Source organism: Natrix helvetica (assembly GCF_964273705.1).
Source record: "Natrix helvetica genome assembly, chromosome: 7".
Classification (NCBI taxonomy): Eukaryota; Metazoa; Chordata; class Lepidosauria; order Squamata; family Natricidae; genus Natrix; species Natrix helvetica.
This window is the reverse complement of record NC_138558.1, coordinates 21,558,514-21,583,798: the sequence shown is the minus strand read 5'-3', so window position 1 is coordinate 21,583,798 and position 25,285 is coordinate 21,558,514. Positions and strand designations below refer to the sequence as shown.

The following is a 25,285-nucleotide window of genomic DNA, read 5'->3' as shown; positions in this document are numbered from 1 at the left end:
TGTAAGTCAGGTATACATACAGTAATATTTACATATTACTTAGGGAAGATGGTCCCAAAAGTAGCAAAGGCTCAAGCTGTTGGAACTAGAACTTGAGAATTTCTAGAACAGGGGTATTAAACTTGATTTCATTGAGGGCCGTATCAAGGTTATGTTTGACCTCGGGGGGCCAGGGTGGGCATGGCCAGGGTGACTGTGACCAGCTCAACCTCACTCATATCGGGGGCGCCTCTGGTGGCCTGAGTGAAAATGGGCTCCCAAGATCAGTTTTCAGATGCAACTACATCCCGCAACCCTCTGCTAGCAAAAATCGAGCTTGGGAGGACTGCGGGCCACCCTCCCGAGCTCCGTTTATGTTGGCAAAGACACCAAGGGCTGGTTCTTTGCTGTTTCCAGGGCAGCCCCATGGGCCAGATCTAAGCACTCCAGGGGCCTTGAGTTTGATACCCCGTTCTAGAAATAGCTCTTCTAGAGAGTTCTCTATCTGAGCTGCAAAAATCCATATGGTCTCTAGGTGACAGCAAAGAGATGCAGAAAGTATATAAACTCTAAGTTAATGATTTATTAGTTATTTTAAAATAAATGAGTAAACTTCTTGAACAGGTCCTTATGAGTTGAAGCTTTGTTCAGCTAGAACCCTTACAAAAGGTGCTTACATTCTTTTACTATGAGTAAGAGAACTTTGCAAAAGTTGTTACATTCTTTCAGGAAGGAAGACAAATAATGCTTTTTTGCCATTTAGAAGAACATTTGGGTGAGTAGGTTTTTCCTGTTCTATGTACAGCCCGATGAAGTGTGTAACAAGGAGACTATTCACTTCTCAGACTATTAAAAGGCAATTGAAATTTCCTCCTGCAAACCATAGACCATTTTGGACATACTCGGGGTGAGCTGCTGGGATTTGGAGGGGTTCGGGAGAACCTCTAGCTAAGATTCTGTGCAGTTTGGAGAACTCCCAAATCCCACTCCTACCTGGCCACGCCCACCCCTCCCCTCCCAGAAGTCCCCACTTGGCCCATTTTGGATGCAGGTAAGTGCAGGGTCCATGCGGAGGCTTGGGGAGCATGAAAAACGGGCCTACTGGAAGTTTGGGAGGGCCTCTGGAGCCTGGGGAGACTGTTTTTGCCCTCCCGGAGGCTTCAGGAAACCCTCCGGAGCCTGGGGAGCCCCTGCCGTGGCGCAGGAGGCTGATTAGGCCACGCCCACCATGCCCATGCCCAGCCAGCAACTGGGTAAAGAACCCCTTGCTAAAAATTTTGAAATCCACCCCCAGATATATTCACTGTTTCCTCATTGTGTACATTATTGTAGTGTCCTCATTATAGCTCTTTCTTTTGAGTGGGAGTGAATGGAACTGCTTTTAAATACCAATGCATTTCATAAGTGTAGAAGTTACATGGTGTAGAAAAAAGTGGAAATGAGTTTCCTCCCATCTTTCTTAACATTAAAACCTAGGATTCCATGAAGTGACTATACGGAAGATTCGGGACTATCAAAACCAACTCATTTTTGTACACAGAATTAAATGAAAATTGTTATCATGAAATTATGTAGTGATTGTTTTAAACGAATGCACGATGTGGATGGCTATTAGCCAAGTTGGTTCTTTTGTACCTCAGTTTGATAGACACTATGAACGCCTGTGAATATTGCACTGACATTTCAGTGGGATGGGCACATAGAAATAGAGACAGTGTAGGCTGGCATATTTTTGCGTGCTCCAACAGCCACCATTTTATGCTTGCAAAAGCCAGCTTGTTAGTATTTGTACAAAAGGGTGGATTGGGATGTTTTTGCATAGCAGTCATGTTTTAAGCAAAATAACAACTGCCATAATTGACGCATGTACCATATATGGCAACTGCCATCTATTACCCATCAAGCAAACCTGTGTGGTGCATTCATGTTCTTCTTTTGAGACTTACAGAGATATCTGGTTGCCCATTGTGGAAAACTGATTTTGTACCTCGCCATGTTCTTCCAAAATCGCTCTACGGGTGCAATGAGCCTTGTGGGGCACCTCCAACCCCCAACCCCGCTCTAGCTTGATTTTTTTCTCCTGTGCCTTGCCCGACCTCATGCAACCAGACTGTGGGCTGGGCTTAACTAGGGCTTATTTTTGGGAGTATGTTGTATTTTCAGGAAAACATGGTAGTATTTATGTCCTTGAACTATGCAATCTTAGAAAAATGCTCTTCTGCATTTTGCGATAGCTTTTTATTAACTTTTTATTTTCAATATCCTGTTAAATTTTTATTTTTTTTCTACGTATAGAATGAACAGTTCCAGGAATGGACATAGATTTTGGAAAGTCATTTTACATATGCTTTCTAATAAATTGTATGATATTTTAACAAGAGTTAAGGTAAGTCAGCCTTAGATCACTAAATAATTATGCAGATATAAAGAATAAAATCGATTATTTGCCAGCAAATTGTTATAGCATGGCTCCCCACAATGCATTTTTCCATTAAGCCAGAATGTTAGATGTGCTATGCTGTTGAAGTGTCTACTTGTATATCCATTCATTTACGTCAGTAAATTAATTTTGCTAAATATCAGTTTTGAGTTTTAAGAAATCAGTGAAAAAAATCACATGAAGACAGACCTTGGTTTCTCAGGAAAAACATTATTAAGTGAATGATAAAGATTATCTTAATTATCCCGCATGGAATTCTGTCTAAAGACCTGGCTTTTCCCAGGACTGGGCCCAAAAGACATCAAACAGCAACTCTTTCCTGCTTTTAAGTGGATTTTTGCAGCCTAGGTTGCATACCTAATTTATCTCATACCTATTTTGTCTAATTAATGTAGTACTTGATTTACAACCACAATTGGGACCAGAATTTTTGGTTGCCAAGCACCCATATTTTGATCACATGTGATAGTCATAAATGCAAGGACTCGTTGTAACTCACTTTTGGTGCAATTGTAAATTTGAATAGTGGCTAAATGAATGGTTATATGTCGAGGACTATCTATATCTAGTAAGATTAACCAGTCTCTATTAACATAAGAATATATACACAAGTGCTTTTATGCATTAAAGGCAAGACACAAGTTCTTATAGCAGGCTATTTTCACAGCAACTACAGATGCTCTGTTATGTATTTATTTACTCCATGATTCTGGGTGTCTAACAAGAATTATAAACTCCCAATATAGAAAAAATATCACAATGGAATAATAAACACACACATTGCTGGTATCAGACCAGATTAGGAAACCAGTACCATGTAGGTCAGTACTACTTCTATTATAAATTCAGTGACAGAATCAAGCAAGTCTGAATGTGTTTTTCCCTTTCCTTCCTTTACTTTTGTTCAAGAGGGGATTGCCTGAGATGTTTACTCACATTACATTCTTGGCCTGGACTCAGGTCCCCTTTATCTGATCATTGCCTTGGTAGCAGCTCTTCCACCTGTTTCTCAAGGCCATTCCCTCAGTCCTCTATAGCTGGGAACAAAACATAGAACTCATGTAATTACAATGGGTTTAAACACTGTTGTGATCAAGGCTCTGGAGGATGAGTTTACTAAATCTATAGAATGTAGCCTGGAATTCTATTCTATATTTCAGTCATATACTGGAAAATCTTTTTCCTGAGCTTTCAGTTGCCATCTTCCATATGGATTTCATCAGCTGCTGGTAAACATTTACATAGCATTCAGTTGTGTATTTTTCTTCTTCTTCAGAGCATTCAAATTGGGTCAGGCGGTAATCCTCGCAGGAACAAAAAGAGCATCTCTCTTTCTCAACCAATTTACCTCACAGGGCTGTTGGAGGAGGAGAAGATTCAAATCAATTTATGGATTAAAGTAATGCAAATTTTGGAACAGAAGACCAAGTTGACCATTTTCCATGTTAGAGCCCCAAACATACCAGACATAATTATAAATTTAAGATTAATTAATGGTACAATAATTCATATTCATAATTTAGATCAGGATTGCCAATTCAATTTCATTGAGAGCCTCATCAGGGTTGTGTTTTACTTCGGGGGGCCCAGAGTGGACATGGCCAGAATAGGCATGGCCAGCTCAATGTCAATCATGTTGAGGGCGCTTGTGGGGGCCTGATCACTCTGCCAGTGAAAATGGGCTCCCGAGCAACGTTTTCGACGGCGACTACCTCCTGCAACCCCCTGCCAGCGAAAACAGAGCTTGGAAGGGCCTCCTGTGTCCCGCTCTGAGCTCTGTTTTTTCTGGCAGAGGCACCATGTGGCAATCCTTTGTTGCTTCCAGGTCCAGCCCATGGGCCAGATTTAAGTATCCCACGGGGGGGATCCGTCCCCTGGCCGTGAGTTTGACATCCCTGATTTAAATGGTGAGTAAAAATCATAGTCATCCATTGTCTAGCCTGGTACATTAACGAAGACCTCAAACAAGTCCCAAACTATACCAGGCATGTTTGTATACTAGATAAATATATAGCACTCCTACTTTATTTTTACATTGATCCTTTGAAAGTAATGATTTGCTTAGTTATTACATTAATTATTTGTACATTAGTTGCAGTACTTCTCTTGCTTAAATTGTACGCAGAATATTGAGAGACATATGCACACCCGTTTTTCACTAGCTCTTATTGTCAGAGAAATGCATCCTTCAGATGCTATCTAGAAGGTCTGGTTTAGCCAGTCTAATTTCATCATTACTGATGGGCTCCAGTTCATGCTTGAAAGTTTCACGCACTGCCTGTTTATTTAGCTGCCATTTATTGGGTCATGTAGAAGAAAACAAACAAAAAAATCTCCGTGAACTACTCCTGAAATACAAATATGCTAATTGCACTCCAAAATTCCCAAGTAGACCATGAGTCTGAATTAAATTCAACTAATAGTTTTTATCTTACCCAGAGGTGGGTTCCTACAGGTTCGGACTGGTTCAGCCAAGTAGATAGTAATTTGGCTGGACACGCACCCGAACTGGCTCTATCTTGTTTTTTACTTCTGTGCATGCGCAGAAGCAATTTTTTTAATACTGTGCATGCACACATAGCGTGCATCAAGAGCCCCCTGCAAAACACAGCCCTGAGCAAACTGGCAGTAACAGAAGACGGAACCCACCCCTGATCTTACCCCAGACTAAGTGTGATCATTGCATCCAGACTCTACAAAGAAGTTTCTTGCTTCTAGCAATACGACTCTGAAGTATTATATCTGACATGTACAAGCTCTTGTGGGAGGGTGGATGGTAGATCCTTCCCAGTGCCTATTTTGAAAAAGGAAGTACATTATTCTTATTTCCACACAAAGGTTGTTTAACCCACTTATATTATTTTATGTTACAAAAGTGCGTAAGCGAAACAATTAAACAAACTATCAGTAATTGCCATCTACATGTACAACAATATAACAGCTTGCAAATGTTGGTTTATGTGAATTGGGGACAGATTATAAAATGAGGAGAAAGTATCATGTTAATTAGTTTATGTTGTCTTTCTCATGGAGAGAAATTGCTTTACTTGGAAATCTGTAACTTCACACCCTTGAAACGTGTTGGGTGTTTCACTTTTTACAATGCATTTAACTATTTTGAGTGTTCCATGTTCTAGGCTCTCCTCCCAGCACTTTTTGACCCTTATCTTTTTTCTTTCTTTGTTCAGCTCAGTTTTTCCTCTCACTTTGAATATTTTACCGTCCTAAAAATGTTTCATAGAAGAATATATATTAATTTATGGATGTAGGTTTCCACGCAAGTTTTCTGATGGACGTGCCTCAGGAAACGTGTCTGAAATGTCTTAAAGGGTAACCAATTTATTGTGGTAGAGGAATTCATGAACCAACCTCATGAGCTAATCTTTAAATACAAATAGCAGTTGAATGGACAGACCATAAGATAGAAGAGAACATTGAACAAAAGCAGAGAACCTAGGCCCCCCCAAAAGCAAGATTTTTCTCTTTGTTCATTAGAAAATGCCACAATGAGATGCCTTGAATGGCTACATTTAAAATTATTTAATTTCTTAGGCAATGTTTGGCATCATAATCTGGTAGTTTCATGGAACTTGGTGTTTTCTGCTTATCTCAGCAGTATTTCAAATCTGGCTGATACACAGTTCATTACTTGGAATATCATAATCAACCACAAGAGCTACTTCTTCAGGTTTCACCCCAGAATTGGGGGCCAATGTTTATCTTAATAAAGTTATAATATTTTAATAATCTGATTTGGGGATGGATTAAACTATGCTGTGAATGACTTTACTCTTTGGTTGATGATGATGGTGGTTTCAATAATAATAGTTAGTCTTGATGGCACAGGAAATCAAATCAAAAACATAATTCCTGAAAACATGCTAGATCAACATCAATTGAGCATATGTAATCCAGGTTAAAATATATATAATCAAAAAATTGATTGCGTAATTTATGTACATATATCTCATATTTTATTCATATTTTTACAAAATGAGAATGCAGAACTTAAAATTAATAATGGATATTTACATGAGATACTCCAGGATTCTACTACTACTGAAATATTTACTAACATTCTCCAACATGTCCCTAAATACAAGCATTGCTCAATGCAGATTTCACAAATAAGGGGAATTATTAACACCCCAGAACACAGGCTCAAGATTCTAAAGGAACCTGCTAGATTGAGAATTAGACCCTAACCAAAAAAATGTTGTTAACTGGTGTGCAATGTAAGGCTCTGTACTTAGGCAGAAAAACCCAGATGCCATGGTACAAGAAGGGAGTACTTGGGTTAGTGGTGTTGGTCGAAATTAGGATCTGGGTATTTTAATAGATTACAGATTGAGCATGAGCCACCAATGTGGAGCTGCCAAAACAGCCAATGCAGTTTTACGCTGTATCAACATAGGAATTGTCTTAAGATCAAAAGAAATGACAGTATTGCTCTCGTCAAACCACAACTGCTGTACTATGTCCAGTTTTGGTTGCCACAACACAAAAAAGATGCCACTGGAAAGTATGCAGAGAAATGCTTGTGAAGTGAAAACAATTACATATATGCTTGGTGAATAATCATTAACTTTATTTAGTTGTATTGCTTTAAATAAAATGTAGTTTTTGTCCAGTTCCATGCAGATTTTGGTATCATGCCATTCAAAGGCCAGGTGTGATATTGGAAAAGTCCAGGAAAACTTGCAATTCATAGTTTATGGATAGGCAATACTCAACCAGAAACTGCTGTGTAGCTTCTGTAATAAAGTTCTACCCCATCAGACTTAGTGAAAGCAAAAGAAACCTGGAAAAGTCAGACTTTTGGGAAGGATACTCAACAACAAGGACAACAAGGGTACTCAACAAACACCGCTCAACTACATTATAATCAGAATAAGTACGTGCTGGAACTTCTTTGTATTTAGACTCAATGAGAATTTCATTGATTTGCTGCTCTTTTTCAACAGAAATATGACATATATTTTTTCCCAATACAAAACAGGATATAAGGAAATTTCTTTGCAATTTGCTCTTGCTCTTTAATGTTATGGTCTGGGTATATGTGTTTTCATGCTGCTTCCAAGCTAAGTTAGTGAAGCTGTGAGTTTGTGAAAATTTAGAACAACACTGTGATTAGGCTGTCGGCTGACTAAGAATGCTACTACAACTACTCCTATTAATCCCTGCAACATACTAATAGTATATAATACTTAACATGGCATTTCTCAGCCAATTTATGTACAAATAAGCTACACTGGACATACGTCTGCCTAAATAGGCATTGGATTACTCAGACCTCAGAAGTGGGAGATTCTTGGCTCAATCTTGTCTTAGCCCTGGCTTTAGACCAGGTGCTATATTGTTGCTTCAGTCCCAAAAGTTAACTACACTATTGAGATCATAATAGTAGCCTAGCAGAAAGGATTTTTGGAAGGCTTATTGAGGTAATGTATTCAAAGCAAAATATTTCTTAAGACTGAAAAAGAACGATGTTAATGCTACATTAACAACTATTTTAACTTGGCCTAACATGCAATTAAATGCATAGAATAATGCTAGAATCTCATGCCTGTTTACCTCAGAGCAAAGTCTAAACATCTGGCTAATTGTGCAGCCAACTATAATAATATAAATGTATATGCCGCCTGATTCCTAGTGTGTTTACAAATTAATACAAATATTTAAAACAAGGAGACAAAATAATAATAAAGATGGTAGAGAAAATATACCTGTATAGAAACAAGAAGGAAGGAAAGAAAGATACATCAGTCATCTTCACCAAAGGCCTGGGTGAAGAGCTAGGTTTTCAGGGCCTTTCAAAACATCAGAAGATTGGAGAATTTGAATTTTGGGGCAAACCTTGTTCCAGGGGGCAGGCACTGGAACCAAGAAGACATATTTCTGGGGTCCCAATGGAAGGCATTGTTTAATTGAAGGAACCTAGAATGTACTAACTTGATTGAAACTTAGAAAGTCAAGGAACATATAAGGAGGCAAGAAAAGACTTTTACACATTTCTGCCTAAATGTATACAGTAGATGGAGTGCCAGGCAATGGTGAGATTCAATTTTTTTTACTACCGGTTCTGTGGGCGTGGATTGGTGGGCGTGGCTTGGTGGATATGGCAGGGGAAGGATACTGCAAAATCTCCATTCCCACCCCACTCCTGGGGGAAGGATATTGCAAAATCTCCATTTCCACCCCACTCTGGGGCCAGCTAGAGGTGGTATTTGCCAGTTCTTTGAACTACTCAAAATTTCCGCTACTGGTTTTCCAGAACCTGTCAGAACCTGCTAAATTTCACCCCTGGTGCCAGGTAGATACCTTGCCTGCTGTTGCCTCACATTACCGGACTTACTGTGTTTATTCTTGATAGCGTGAGGACAGCTGTTCTTGGGTCTGTTTGAATACAAGAAACAGACTTCTATACTGTGGTTTCAGACCCCCTTTGCCTGAGGTAAAAAAATGTGAGTGGGAGGTTATTATTCACATTGAGCTGATTAAAAGCAGAAATCTATTCAGACCTTGTCATTTAGTACCAGTACTCCAGAAACCGATCAGAAAAGGAACACCCGCAAGGGAGACATCAGGAATGGGTCAATAACATGATTACACACATTAGCGCCTTCATGTATCCAAGGGACAACTTGATCATTATTAGAATTCCAGGCCAAATAGGAAGACTTTTAGACTAGAGACAGGACTGGTAAACTTTAAAGATGTACTTTTGATAGGTTCTCCACATAGTAACTTGTAAGATTCCTAGTGGTTCTTGACAAGATTATACTATACTGTATGGTTTATATTCACTGTCAAATACTATGATGGGAGATAATTATTTGGGGAACATACTGCTGACTTCACTGATACGTTGCTCTTAAGTTTCAGTGCTGTATATACTACAGAGGATTTCCTTGAGCTTACAATATTTGACATTTCTTTATTTTTTAAAATAACATGCTGCTTTAAAATTCTCCTAGCTATTGGAAGGGGAAAAGGGGAGAGAGGAAGTATCAGTACTTGAGGCAAAATCTTTGGCGAGCTCCCAGTCAGAAACGGATTTTCATTCTGCAGCGGATTGGAAAAAGATAATTCTGACTGGAATTGCCCAGGAGTTGAACTTTTCAGCATTATGCAAACACAGACTGTATTCCTGTAGCTGCAAATGACTTCACTGAAATTGCAAGTGATATTGAGAATCAGTTGCCCATAAAGTACAAGGTAGTAGAATCACCATCTGACTTTTATTCTAGACTACATATTTCAAAACCTTAAAGGTTTACATTTTGATGAATTGTTCCCATATTTACAGATGAATAAACTAAGAATGCTTGATGGACAAATCTTGCCATCGTTTTAAATTGAACTAAATCTTTTTGCTCTGTTCACTACGCAGGTAGTCCTCGACTTACAACAGTTCATTTAGTGACTGTTCAAAGTTACAACGGCACTGAAAAAAGGGACTTGTGATTCTTATTCACACTTACGGCTGCTGTGGCATCCTCACGGAATTCATACACTTGGCAACTGGCTCACATTTATGATGGTTGCAGTGTCCCGGGGTCACATAATCCCCTTTTGCGACTTTCGGACAAGCAAAGTCAAAGATTCATTCGACAACCACGTTACTAATTTAACAATTGCAGTGATTTACTTAACAAATATGTCAAGAAGAGTTGCAAAATGAGACAAATCTCCCGTAATATTTTTTTTATTTAGCAACATAAATTCTGGGCTCAATTGTGGTCATAAGCCGAGAATGACTGTACTTAGACTGCTATTATTCTTTCTTAACCTTCTGTCCATCCCAGGACATTTCTAAATTTAATTTATTACACTGAAGTACATGAGCTAAATTCAGGTAGAGTCATCAACTCAATCATTTACATGCACCTGTTTCTCTTCCCAAAATGTTTTTCCTTGTCAGAGAAGGGGCTGGAAAGTGCTGGTTTGCCAGTTTCTTGCAGATTTCATTATTCTAAAGTCCTAGAAGGTACAAAATAAAAAGACTTTCTATGCAAATATCAGTGTTTTCCTTATGATTTGTCTGGTCTTTTTCCCCAGGAAATTTTGTAAGTATGAGGAAGTTCTCCAAAGCTATGATGAGTCAAATTTCAACACACAAAAGTATCTGTGCATAAAACCTAGAGTGAAAAAGTAAACTAGGTAAAAGATGAAAATGTTTTAGAAGGGAAATTCAATTCCCACTGCCAGCTGCTTAAGTTGGCTGCTTATGATTAGCATCTTATTCAAACCTGAGATGAATAACCTGAAATACAACAACGGTATATGCAGTTCCCCAAGCCTTGTGTGCAGTCCTTGGATGACCTGCAGAACTATTCGCAAAAATGGTAATTTAGTGAATTCTTCTGAACAGAAAAGAATGGTGTTAACTATATTTTATTAATTTAGTTAACAGTAAAAGTTTAGAGTACATGAAATGAAATGTTCGTCTTAGCTCTACCCACATACCACTCATAGCTTTTAACTTATAAAAAAGTTAATTCCTTTTTAAAGATACAGAATAGTTTTGCAAAATATATATTCGGTTCAATAGCAAAACTTACTGGTGGATTGAAAAATCAGGGTTTCCTACTTTTGAAACTTTTCAAAAAGTATGTTTATAGTTTCACTTGGTATAATTGAACTCATCAAACGTAAGTCTCCTTCACTTGAATCTATACAATATTAACAGGATTTCATTCTCTAAAGATCCATGGAACTTCCTTTGAATAACATACTACTATGTTTTCCCGAAAATAAGACCTCCCTGGATAATAAGGCCAATTAGGCTTTTGAGTGCATGCACTAAAATAAGCTCTCCCTGAAAATATTGCAACACAGCAGCAGCCACGAGGTGACCATACTAGCTGCCTCCTGTACCTCAAAAATAATAAGACCTCCCCGAAAATAAGGCCAAGTGCTTATTTTGGGTGTCAAAAGAAAATAAGACCCTGTCTTATTTTCAGGGAAACACGGTAGAAACAAGCAGAACCTACAAGGGACACTTTCAGACTACTGACAGTTTAAATGGTGATACACATGAGGGTTTCTCCAGTGCAGTCCTGTTGTGTGCCTTTTATCTATACCAGCCAAAAAGAAACAAAACTATGAGGGGAAGAGGAGCTACAATCTGGCTGGTGGATGTGAAAAACCTAATGGAAGCCAGCATCAGTGGAATGTAAGAAAATTATATTCTAACTGTTATGCCGAACTGCTTCTATAACGTTGCTTACACAGAAAACAAACCAGTTACTTCTCAAGGCAAGCTTCAAGGCATAATTGTACACTGCTTACTGTGCAGAACAAGGGTCTGTAGCAGCTGAGTTAGCAGCAGGAATTATTTTAGTGCCTCATTCAATTTGGCTGTGTTTTATGGAACAAATAGAAGGCTAGAACCACAGATGGGAGGAGCATATAGTGGCCGATCTTTGATCCTAGAAATTGCACATGCCTCAACTTATCTGGCAGCACATAGTTGCTGAACGTCAACCTGCCTTCTTCTCAAGGAAGCAACAGTGTTAATTCTGAAGGACTGCTGGAGTAACCAGAGACAGGGCAAGGTGAGTAAGGAATAAGTGTTGTTATTTCCTGCCCGTTACAATGGGAAATAGAAGCAGAAAGTATTATGAAAGTGATGGAAAGACTATACAACACAGATGTTTGTGAATGAATGGAGGGAGCCTGAATGTAATTACTGTGCGGCAGAACAGAGAAAGCATTCTTACCATCTTCCCAGTGTAAATAATATTTGGCCCTGGGAAGTTCCGGTTTGCTTTCTTTTTTTCCTAGGAGATGGTTGAACGACTAGAGATAGAGGGATGTGCATGGATTTCTAAACCTATTGTAGCTTTTCATTAAAATAAATGTAAGATGCTGTACCATTATCTTCCCCAACCCACAGACGCTCAGAGGTCACTAAGCATCTCTTTCTCGGGCAAAATCAGAAGAGGTGCACAGATGTCTAAACTGATGTAGGATCATCAGTTGACGATGAAGTGAAGTGAGCAGTGGCTCTTGAAAGCTGGATGCATTTCTATAAATATATATTCATCTGGAAAGGTGCTTCCAGACTCCAGATTTTTGACTACCATTGGTTAACACTTACAATTTATTATTTATTTAGCGTCTGATAAGAACCTGACAGAAGTAAACACATATGCACAGGCTATGTAATTATAAATAAAACTTCCATGGGGGTATTTCTATGGGGGCATTTCTACAATACTTGGAGGCCAGAAACTGTGCTAGGAAAAAAAGACAGCCTTACTGAAATTGTCTTAAGAAAGAACATTTTTATTGTCTCTTGCTAAGGAACACATCCCGTTTGTTGGGTTGAAACAGAGCCTTTTGGGTAAAAAATCAAAAGACTCTAGAAGAGTTTTAGAATGCTGACATTCAATGTGTGGATTGTGCTCTTGTGTATAGTTACTGCCAGTATCGCTCATGTGGATAAATAAAACATTATAGCTATGTTGGACAATTTTAAAGATCTGCTGTAGGCATACCTGGAAGTTAAAAATAACTCCATAAACTCATCCTCTAATAATAATATATATCATTTACTCGGGAAGTTGATAAAGGCAACTGCCCGATGATCCCACTGTTTTCTTGGCAGGTTCTTTTATATTTCGTGTTCAGATGTTGACATTTTAAAGCAAGAGCCAAGCTCCAGCAAACTATTGTTTACCATCTGAGACTGCAAAGCCTAAGCTGTGCCCCATTCCCTCTGCAGCCCATGACTGAATTTTGCATTCCCCCCCTCCAAATAAGGTTAATGCTTAGCTACATATTGCTTTAGTTAGAAGTAAGAACAATAATTAAAATGTTTCTAATTCCTTTTCCTTAAAAACAAAACAAAACAAGGTAACCTGAAGAGATTTTTGCACCGGGTGATACTCCGGTTTTGTTTTCCCTTGAGTGACAAACTCAAGTGCCTTTCTTGTCTTTGAACAGACCAGAAAAGAATCTGGTGGTGGTAGAACAAATGAAATCTTCATCCTAAGGATTATTGTGTTTACTTTTGTTTTCAGTTGTTCTGTTGCATTTTCTAAGCTGCAGCAATCCCAAGTGACTCCTGGCAGTTCATATAAATAAAACCAGACAGGTAAAACAGATAAAAGATGAAAACAAAGATCAGTTATTAAAAAAGCAATATGATAAGATAAGGGCGATCACATCACCATTATTAATAAGGGGACTGATCATGTAATGGCTAAGCTAGTATATAACCCTATTGGCAATATACAATATGTACTTCAAGCAAGCAAGAAAGTGAACAAGGACAAAAATGAAACAATGCAATTATTTAAATCTGAATTTATGAAAATCTGTAGTTATTCCCTGATGAAGAGTATTTTAGATCTGAAAAAGGTGCAAAAAGCAATTTCATTTAAATTATCAGGGATTGAAGCATTTTTCTATGACAAAATGATGAAAATACCCTGGGCTTTCAAAATGCAAACTATAAAGTAATTTAGTCCTAGAAGATGGGGGAGTTTTACATAATCACCGATGATGAGACAGGAGATAGAAGACAGAAACATTTCTTCTTTGTAAATTTGAAATTGAGATTCTATATACTTCCCTTTCCCAGCATCAACAAATTCCTTATAACGACAACACTTTATGTTGGCAAGTATGTTGAAAGGTTCTGGAGGATAAACCCACACATGAGCGAAGTGGAGATGCAGGAAACTCTCAGATCTATATATGGACACTAGAATACAGAGAAGAAAGTGGGGCTGGAAATTTAGAATCTAAGACCAATGATATTCCATTTTTATGGATGGGATCATGCTATCTTGGACAGACATGTCATTAAGTTTGGGGTGCCCTTGGACTCACACCTTCTGTTTGATGAGCAGGCTACTTCTGTGACTCGGTGGTCCTTTGCACAACTCCATCTTGTGCACTAGTCATGACTACTGCTAAATCAGGAGTTACTGTTTGTTATGCTCATCTTAAACCTTTCCAGTGGACAATTATAACTTGTTCCGTGCAGAACTGCCCTAGATCACCCCAAAGCTACACCTCATCCTACACCAAGGGGTCGGCAACCTTAAACACTCAAAGAACCATTTGGACCCATTTCCCACAGAAAAGAAAACACTTGGAGCCATCTCGGTTGGCTTTTGACATCTAAAATGAAGATAACACTGCATATTTTGTTCTTTACCTTTATGCTAGATATAAAAAAAATAAATGAACTGCTACAGAGAAAACAAATTTTTATTTCTGCATGCAACAAAAACATTTTGAACTTCAAAAAAAAAGACACTGTATTAAAGCTATTTTCAAATAGTCCTCCTCAACGTACTTTTAAAAATTCTGTCTTCTTCTGAAACTTTTCTCTTCTTGAATTTATCCACGGTTGGCCTACTGGGGGTTGTAAAGCTCAATAAACCGCATGCCGGCAGGTGTCGCACATTGGCGATTGTGACATATATTTTGAGTGACAAGGAGCCACAGGAGGATGAAAGAGCCACTTGTGGCTCCAGAGCCATGGGTTGCTGACCCCTGTCCTATACCTACACCTCATCTGTGGCTGTGATTGGTGATTAAGCCAATCAGGGCCATCTTATTGGGGAGATGGGAAGCATATAAATTTAATAAAATAAAGGGTATTTTGCTGTAGTAGCACTACTACAAGAGTTGTACTGTACTCCCATTTAATTTCCAACCGTTTGAAACCAGAGGTATCTGGGATCTTGTCCCATTATTTTCTGTCCTATCAAGCTTCTTCAAGCAATATCCTTGATGGTTTGCTGTCATTGGGGACCATGAGAGTGTGCCTTTTCTGTTGCTGCTTCTCTCCTTTGAAACAGTGGGCAATCTAAGATTAGGCCAACACCAGTAGTGTGAAAGTCTATGGAGATTCTCAGTCATCCAGGTCCTGTTTTTCCAGGAAAAACAAAGGCCAGATGCCTTTTGAAAAAGCACCTTTGAGACAACCAGTAGTGTGAGCATTCAAGAAACCAACCAGGACTCAGAAGGCCTGGAGCAATAAGTAACTATTGCTGCTAAAATTATTTCCTTGAGACCCTCATGGCTAAGAACTATTGTTATGGGGTGATTTTTTCTTTCTTTCTTTTCTTTCTTTTCTTTTTCTTTCTTTTCTTTCTTTCTTTCTTTTCTTTCTTTCTTTCTTCTTTCTTTTTCTTTCTTTCCTTCCTTCCTTTCCTGTTCTCTTTCCTTTCTTTCTTTCCTTTTTCTTTCTTTCTTTTTCTTTTTTCTTCCTTCCTTCCTTTTTCTTTCTCTCTTTCCTTCCTTCCTTCCTTCCTCTCTCTCTCTCTCATTTATTTTGCAGAAGAAATATATTTGTAAGGTTCTCTTGGGAACTGACAGGTACATGAATCTCACTAACAGATAAACAATTAAAAAATATTAATAATCCACATGATCTTCAAAGATACACTGTGTGAGTTGTCGGTACATACATTTTGAATGTGTGAAAGAAGCTACAGTAGGTCCTTACTGTTTAAACACAAGAAGAAGGTAGTTTACTCAGGAGCTTCTAGACACAGTAGCTAATTGGAACTCTGAGAAGCTCTGAGTTTGAGGGATGGGTATCTCTACATAACAAATGATAAAATAAAGAAAATAGAAAAATATTGTTACTGATATGCTTGTTTCTGAGCTTCCTGGAGGCATCAACAATGGAAAAATATGCTAGGCTAGGTTGATATTAATTGGTAATATTGTTCTATTTTTCTGTACAAGCTCTACTTATGTAACACTCTTTCCTAGCATCCTAAAGCTTAGATATACTTTATATACAAAGTAAGATTGATCCAATCATGCTCAACTATGGCTTCTCTTAAATCCAAAATGAAGTTAGGGGAGAGGAAAATTCTGTACAGTAACATCAATATAAATTCAAAAAATAAATTGTGCTACGACTTAATTCATTCAATTTTGCCTTATTGCAATATCTTAATCCATCCAACACTTGTTGGTTATTTGTGTAGATGGATCCAATATTTTTAAGGGTTATTGGATTATGAGGAAGAATTTTGATATTTGATTTTGAACCATGTTAAACCTACTGTAGTACTTGAATTGCAGTTTTGAGTGTTTCTTGCCATATAATGAAGAAAATCATACAGCTGCTTTTCAGGCAGTGGTCAGAGATGACTGTGGTCACAATAAGGGACTTGGGCATGGATATCTGCAGGAGAGAAGCGGGCAAGGAGAACCAGTGGTATGTTTGTCTTTGCACAAATTATGCAATTATTACCACTATTTGTGCAATGTTCTTCTGATGGACATGATGTTATTGTGGCATTTTATCAGATTCTAATGATCTGTTTAGATCTGTAGCAAAATGTTGCTCATCCTTGATGTAGCATTAGATGTGAACCAGATTTTTACGACTTTCACAGAAACAAATAAACGAAACCATGGATTATTGTGATATGTGAACTAAGCAAACTTTGTTTAGCTGGGTCATCTTTGGTTTAAAAGAGAGGGAAAATCTGAGCTGCATATAACTACAAAAACATTCCTTCTGTACTGAAAAACAGAAGAGAGTTGTTATCAAACAGAAGGTGATCTTAGCCCAGCTCAATAGGAAATAGAATTGCTCAATAATAGTCTTATTCTTTATTTGCCAGATTTCAGTTTCTGGGACAGTTAGAAAGAGATACAGTATGTCTGAAGTTCAATAGGTGTGCCAGTTAATATAGAGTAAACGGAACTATGGCCTGATTTGGGAAATGACTTTTTCCTTTATTACTGGCAGTGCTGAATTTCAAATTAATAATATTAATGATGATGATGATGATGTAGTACTTGGTTGATACCTAGGATGCTGGCAGCAACCCGTATCAATCATTAGCACCAGTCAATAGCATTTGTGATGCATTTTTGAATGTTCAATTGACTGAGTTTCATGTTTAATGAATAAAGTATAAAAACAGCAATAACAACAGAGTTAATGGAATTATATATACAGATGTAATAGAACTACATTTAAAGGGAAGTAAGCAGTGGTGTGCCCCAAGGTTCTGGTTTAGGCCTAGTACTCTTCAACATCTTCATAAACAATGAAGAGAGAATAGAAGGAGAATTCATTAAATTTGTAGATGACACTAAGCTGGCAGGAATAGCCAATACCCCAGAAGACAGGCTTAAGATCCAGATGGATCTCAACAGACTTGAACGCTGGGCCCTTTGAATATGAAATTCAATGTAGAGAAAAAAAGGAAGGTTTTGAATTTAGGCAAGAAAAAACAAATGTACAAGTACAGATTAGATGAAACCTGGCTCAATAGCATTAACTGTGAAAGGGATCTTGGAGTCCTAGTGAACAATCACTTAAATATGAGCCAGCTGGGTGCCGCAGCAGCCAAAAAAAAAACAAAAAAACCACAATGCAATCCTTGGTTGCATTAACAGAGGGATAGAATAATAATAATAATAAAAATATATTAGAACAATGCAGTCCTTCCTAACCTCCTGACAATATTGCCCTGCTGGTTGGGCAAGCAATTCGGAGGTCATGGGAGCTGTAGTCCAATGTGCCCTTTATGGGCAACAGATAGATACAGATTAACAGAGTTGGAAGAAGGGACTTTGTAGGATTGGGATTAAGACAGTTTCTGACACCTTCTCTGCCCTTCTCTCTCCCCCACCCCTCCTGTTACAGGAAGAGCTTCGTGCGCCTGTCATCCTCGGGACTGAAGAGAAGGTCTTTTTGGGCTGAGCCAGCTTCTCCTGCTTACCTAACACCCTTCCGGGATAGGATTTGGGGAACGTCCGGGGAAGGGCCCTTGTCCCTGCCCAAGAGGGAGGGAAGAAAACGGCCTCCACCTGCAGCAGTGCCGACGTCTGGGTGCCCGAGGAAGGCTGACTCCCGCTTGCCGCCCGCCCCAAAGGCACGGCGCCTTCTCCGGCTAGTTGGTTTCACTGCTCCGCGCTTCGTCTTCCCTTCTCGCTCGCCTCTTGGCGCTTGCCGGCGATGTCTCCCCTCGTGGCTCGGACGCTCCTGGCCGCCGTCTCGGCTTTGGCCCTTGGCGTCTTCCTTTCTACCGGCGCCCAAGAAGCAGCAGCGTCGGCGTCGGTCGGAGGACACTTCGCCCAGGACCTCTTCGCCGTCTTCGGAGGGAACCGGAGCCTCTCGAGCGAACAGGTGGGCCAGATGCTGCAGAAGTTGGGCGCCCGGCAGAAACTGAGCGAGAACTTGGCCCCCGGATCGCTGGCGCATCTGCGCTATAACCAGGTATGGAGACATCCCGCCCTTTGCCCTGCATCCCTAGCGCTAGAAAACTCCACCCAGCCTTCTCGGTTTCTGCTTCCAAGTTTAGGGAAGAGGGAGGGAAGTAGGGGCCCAAAGGCTCGATTTGTTTTTTCCTTGGGGATTTATTCCTGTTTTTTTTTCCTTTTTAAGAATTTTAGTCAACGCTGAAAAGGTCAAAGGGTACAGATAAGTCGGAAAGTAGACTTTTCATAGCTCTCTCCATTTACAGCAGGGGTGTCCAAACTTGGGAACTTTTAAGACTTATGGACTTCAACTTCCAGAATTCCCCAGCCAGCCATGCTGGCTGGGGAATTCTGGGAGTTGAAGTCCACAAGTCTTAAAGTCCCCAAATTTGGACACCCCTGATTTACAGTATTTTGTTCTTACTTCACTCTGTGGTTGGGAAGAAAGAACTGGCAAGAGCCACTGGCCACACTGGCTCATTTTATTGCAGCTGTAACTTTAGTGGAGGGACGCGGTGGCTCAGTGGCTGAGACACTGAGCTTGTTGATCAGAAAGGTCAGCAGTTTGGCGGTTCGAATCCCTAGCGTCGCATAATGGAGTGAGCTCCTGTTACTTATCCCAGCTTCTGCCAACCTAGCAGTTCGAAAGCATGTAAAAATGCAAGTAGAAAAATAGGAACTACTTTTGGTGGGAAGGTAACAGCGTTCTGTGCACCTTCAGCATTTAGTCATGCCGGCCACATGACCACGGTGAGGTCTTCGGACAGTGCTGGCTCTTCGGCTTTGAAACGGAGATGAGCACCACCCCCTAGAGTCCAGAACGACTAGCACATGTGTGCAAGGGGAACCTTTACCTTTACCTAACTTTAGTGGTCATGTCAATGGCAGAATGTTCTACCAAAGAACCAGAAAGACTTTTGATGGTGGAAATCTTAGTAGCAACCATAGCAAGTATGTGTTGCTGGGGATCACTGGACTGCAAGCAGTTAACAACCCATATTGTTAACAACAATAACAACAACAAGCCATATAGCCAGTCTCGTTATATATCTTGGGTATTTTTTTGCCCAGGATGTCTTGGCTCAGAAGGAGGCTTATCTCATGCAATGTTTCCTATTCTCAATTCAAATATATTGCACGTTGAATTATGGGTAGTGTGTTTACTTTCAGGCTGAGTTATGTTATTTTTGGTGCTTGCTTTGGGGCAGGAGTTATGTCTGAATATAGTTGTGTCCTCTATTGGACTGCAACTCTGAGAATTTACACAGCCAGTGGTGTGAATCATCGAAACTGGAGAATGCTAGATTTAGGAAGACAAAGTTATATCTTCCGTGTTAAATATTGTATATACAATAACTAAACAGTGATTTAGTACAGACAACTTCTAATGCTATCTGTTAGAATATAGGGTGCAGCTAATCTGTCCTTCTTTTCCTGGATTTTGTCAAAATATTGAGTAACTAGTGGAAGAAAAAAGTATAGCTTTTTAAATGAAGTGATTTTTTTCCAGAATGAAAGCAAAGTTTAGAACCAGTGCAAACAGCCACATGTATCCATGGAGAGATGTACAGTTATGGACAGTGGTGACATTTATCAATCAATAAGATATAAAAAGGGATCACACACAAATTGTAGCTCATTATAGAGTTAGCATTATATATATAATGGAATTATATATATATATATGTGTGTGTGTGTGTGTGTATGTATGTACATATATGTATATATGTATGCATGTATATATATATATATATATATATATATATATATATATATATGTGTGTGTGTGTGTGTGTGTGTGTGTGTGTGTGTGTGTGTGTATGTGTATATGTATATGTATATGTATATGTATATGTATATGTATATATGTATATATATGTGTGTGTATATATATATATATGTATATGTATATGTATATGTATATGTATATGTATATGTATATGTATATGTATATGTATATGTATATGTATATGTATATGTATATGTATATGTATATGTATATGTATATGTATATGTATATGTATATATATATATGGTTTGGCTCTGCAACCATACAAGACAGACACAGACTCTTCAACGGATAATTAGAACTGTAGAAAAAACAATTGCTACCACCCTGCCTTGAGGACCTGTATACTGCACGAGTCAAAAAGTGGGCTCTGAAAATAACTACAGATCCCTCATATTCTGGACATAAATTGTTTCAAAACAACGCAATAGGGCACTACGCGCCAGAACAACAAGACACAAGGACAGTTTTTACCCGAATGCTATCACTCTGCTAAACAACCAATTCCCACAACACTGTCAAATTATTTACTAAGACTGTATTATTATTACTTTTCTCATCCTTCCTATCTCTTCCCACTTATGACTATAACCATGTTGCTTATATCTTTACAATTTACATTGTTTTATTTGTTTCCTAGTATGATTTCATTGCTTATTTGTAACCTATGACTAAGTGTTGTATCTTAACGTTCTTGATGAACGTATTTTATTTTTCTTTATGTATACTGAGAGCATATGCATCAAAGACAAATTCCTTGTGTGTCCAATCACACTTGGCCAGTAAAGAATTCTATTTTATTCTGTTCTGGTATGGAATACATATGAAGATAGACTATGGCTTAGTGCCATAGGACATGCTTTGCACATACACAGAAGAACTACTATCTCATAGTCTCACTCAAATGATTGAGGAAGTGATATTAAAAGTAATAATGTTACTTAGTGTGGGTAATGAGACATTTGCAAGAAAAAAAAAACAAGCTCACAGAGAACACCAAACCCTCCTCATTTCAACCCTGAGCTACAAATACTCTTCTTTATTGATTGGGGTTGTAGGTTGTAGAAAAGTTTCACACACTTAGAAGGTTTGAGTGTACCTATCAGATGAAATAAATCCCATTATGTGCTAATCCTAATTACATCAGTGTAGGCTTCAGTCTGAATGTTGTTATATAACTATAATTATATCATAATTATAATAAATATATTATAAATAATAATTTCATCAGAATAGGCTTGAGTCTTACTGTTTTTTCCTTTAAATAATACGGAAAGATTGACACTGTCAACTCTTTGCTATTCTCTATGTTTGTGCTCCATGCTGAATTGTGTGTTTCTCTACCTCTGCATTTAGAATGTAAACCAATCTTCTCATCTTGCCCCCCCCCCCAACATGCACATATCACTCATATCTCCCTCACCAAATTTTGCTTGTCCTCTTTAGTCTGCAGGGTGGACGAAGAGAGTTGTAGTCCCAAAATTCTGGAAGAAATGAAATGTATATATCTGGCCGTTATTTACATATTAGGCCTTGCTCTAGCTCTCAAGCTAGTAGTATTGTCCTTATGCATTGAGGTATCACAGCATTTTGTATACAGCATAGCCCCCTCCCTCTCAAAAGAGGTGTTAACAGGCAAGAAAAGTAGGGAGGACAAGAAAGTCTGAGAACACCTGTTGTGAAAGGTTTCTGTGTAGAAATAATCAAGGCCCACATTCATTTTGGAAATAAACACTAGGCATGCAATAATAAACCCAAACTGCTATTGGTCCAGGAGGAACATCCAGAAATTAACACCAAGCAGCAGCAATGACTTAATACAAGCTAGTTTTCACCACATGGGGCAGAAAGCTATTTCAGCTTTTTAGTCTGTCTCTTTGTGATAGGCTCAATCTAAGCTTGACCTGTTAGTATAATGGATAGATGAGCTGTATTGGTAAAACACATTGCAAAGAATAAAATGTTAGACTTTTTTTTCATGTGGTACTTCTTTCATTTCCTCCCAAGTTTTTTATTTTTTTATTTTTTATAAATATCTCAAATCAATGCGTGAACAGTGCGGCACCTGGGTGTCATACATTCTAATGCAAATAAAACTATTCAAGTTAATCATAATTATTACATTCAGTCAACTTATGTATTTTTAGTAACACTACACATTTATATTAGGTTACAGTCTATCATTGTTCAATCATTCCACATTTCTCTTGTTATTTCACTTTGTTATATAAAAATGTATTGTTACTGTGAAAGTCCGAAATCTGGTGAATGTCGACATTCACATAGTCGCTTGGTGTATGTGTGAAAAATTTGCTAAATACCCTTATCCTCTCGACATCCTTACCCTAATACCCTTACCCTAATACCTCGGCTCCTCGCTTCCTTTTAAGTGTCTTCTATTCGCGGACTTTTTTTTTTAAAACCTGCGATCCTGTGCGGTTAGAACGAGTAGTTTCCAGGACCGCGAATTGAAAAGCAAAAGCAAAGCGTAACGCTGACTCGTTATATATATGTCACCGTGAAAGACCGAAATTGGTATGTGTCGACATTCACCGGTGAATGTCGACATTCACCAACATTCACCGGTGAATGTCGACATTCACCAGATTTCGGACTTTCACGGTGACATATACACTAATATTCCTCCTTCTCTTATTTCTATAACTTATTTTAGCTTTTAATCAGGAGTGGGTTCCAGCAGGCACTACTGCTGGTTTGCTGGTGCAATTAAAATTGTTCTGCACATGCACAGAACTGAAAAACAAGATGGCGGCACCTATGGCACCATCCGGAGAACCGGTTCGGGGGTATGGCAGGTCTGGGTCGCTGCCAGTTCCAGCGACCCAGGTCATCAAACCACTACCGATTTGGCCAAACCAGTCCGAACTGCTAGGAACCCACCACTGCTTTTAATCATGTCATCTTTTGTTATACAACAACAACATGTGGTATTTCTATCATTTTTTCTTTTTATTAGACCACCCAAAAGTAATATGCGTAACTTTCCACCTGGGTTTCTATAATTATGTTATAAATGCTATTTATCCATTAGTTTTCCCCTTCAATATAAATATCAGTGCAGCTCACAACAATAAAAAACAACAACAGAATACTTATCATAACAATAGAAATGATGCAAACAAGGAAGGAGTAAAAGGGCAGTGGCTGCTTGCTTCATATATTTAATATAAACTCTAGCAAATATCATAAATTCATAAATCTGTCTTATCTGATCTGTCCCTATATTAGATAGTGATTTAAAGAAAATATTTATTGTAGTCTTGGTAATAGCTGCTTTGTTAGCATGGTTTTTAAATACTATTTGGGAAATCACAAAGATAGTTGATGCATATGTAAATAGAATATAATTCTTTATTGGCCAAGTGGGATTGGACACGAACATACGTCAATAGAGTAAATGTATAAGACAGATGATTCATAAAAATAGCTTATTTACACCCTTCTTTAAACGAAGAAGTAAATATGACATTATTCTTGTTATTTTTGTATTATTTATATACCACTGTTTGATAGACTATGGAATATGATCCATATTTCATTTGTTTTTTTTTGTAATATCACGCTAACATACAAAAATGCAATTTATAGACATATATTTAATGACAATAAAACTGTTATATAATTAAGTACAGTGTGTCATTAGAATAGCGGTCAATGAAAGTCTGTAGGTAGTCCTCAACTATTAACCATAATTGATCCTGAAATTAAGGTTCTCAGTTGTGCCAGTCATAAGTTAAATGCATCCTAATATAACCGTGCCTGACCTTACAACTTTTTTTGTGGTGGTTGTTAAGAAAACATAGCACTTGAAAAGCAAACGTTGAGGTCATAATGCAAACACCATGGTTGTTATGTGAAACTGTTCTCTGCAATAGGCATTTTTTTTGCCAGAAACTGGAAGGAAATACCAGTTTCTGGTATAAATGTTATAAATTACAGTCACATAACCGTGTGACGCTGAAAACAGTGTTAAATGTGGGCCAGTTTCTGAGTGCCTAAAATGAAATCACATAACTGCAGAGAAGGGTTCAGTCAACAGAATTTTGAATCTGGGTTATAAATACTTTTTGGGGGGTTTATCATACCTTTGAATGGCCACTAAGTGACCGGTTGTAAGTTGAGGAGTACTATATTGGATAAAATGTAATGGTATTCCTCTGCCAATGAAAAACACATTTATTGACAAAATAATTTGTCAATTATTTGCCTACAGAAGTTGTGGGTGCTTCATTACTGGAGATTTTTAAGAAGAGACTGGGCAGCCACTTGTCTTAAATGGTATAGGGCAGTGATGGCGAACCTATGGCACGCGTGCCACAGGTGGCACGCGGAGCCATTTGTCAGGGCACGTGAGGCGTTGCCCTGTCAGCTGGCCAGTATGCATGCGCGCGCTGGCCAGCTGAGTTCACCCTTTTTAAAGCCATTTTTTGCCCTCCCCAGGCTCCAGAGGCTTTATAGGAGCCTGGGGAGGGCAAAAAGAGCCTCCCCCACTCCCCCCAGAGGCCCCCCGGAGGCCCCCCGGAGGCTTCATGAGCTTCCCTGAAGCCTCCGGAGCGCAAAAAAAACGGCTCTTTGGGCAAACCGGAAGTTCGGGAACTGACTTCCTGTTTGCTCGGAGGGTCGTTTGGAGCACTCTGAGGGCTTCAGGGAAGCCTCCTGAAGGTCCCTGAAGCCTCCAGAGGGCTTCCGGGGGGGCAGGGGAGGCTGTTTTTGCCCTCCCCATGCTCCTATAAAACCCCTGGAGCCTGGGGAGAGCGAAAAAAGCATACAAAAATGGGGAGGGTCACGCCTGTAGTGCGTGCATGCGCACTGGGGGGGTTACATTGCATTATAGGTGCGGCACACCTGCACATGAT

General features: G+C 38.9%; 1 protein-coding gene and 1 long non-coding RNA gene across 2 annotated transcripts in view; both read left to right on the top strand.

Annotated features, from left to right (window-relative positions):
• Nucleotides 1-896: 896 nt before the first annotated feature.
• On the top strand, nucleotides 897-10,349 carry LOC309395200. Its single transcript, XR_014175863.1, has 3 exons — nucleotides 897-1,030; nucleotides 2,275-2,365; nucleotides 9,813-10,349. It is a non-coding gene; the product is annotated as an uncharacterized lncRNA (long non-coding RNA).
• A 1,569-nt stretch (nucleotides 10,350-11,918) lies between these two features.
• SLC39A8 (solute carrier family 39 member 8) overlaps nucleotides 11,919-25,285 on the top strand; it is a 36,862-nt gene continuing 23,495 nt past the window's right edge. Inside the window, exons 1-2 of the mRNA XM_081959987.1 lie at nucleotides 11,919-11,979; nucleotides 18,066-18,638. Of these exons, the coding sequence (XP_081816113.1) occupies nucleotides 18,378-18,638 (261 nt within the window). The 5' untranslated portion in view covers nucleotides 11,919-11,979; nucleotides 18,066-18,377. The remainder of the gene's footprint in view (nucleotides 11,980-18,065; nucleotides 18,639-25,285) is intronic.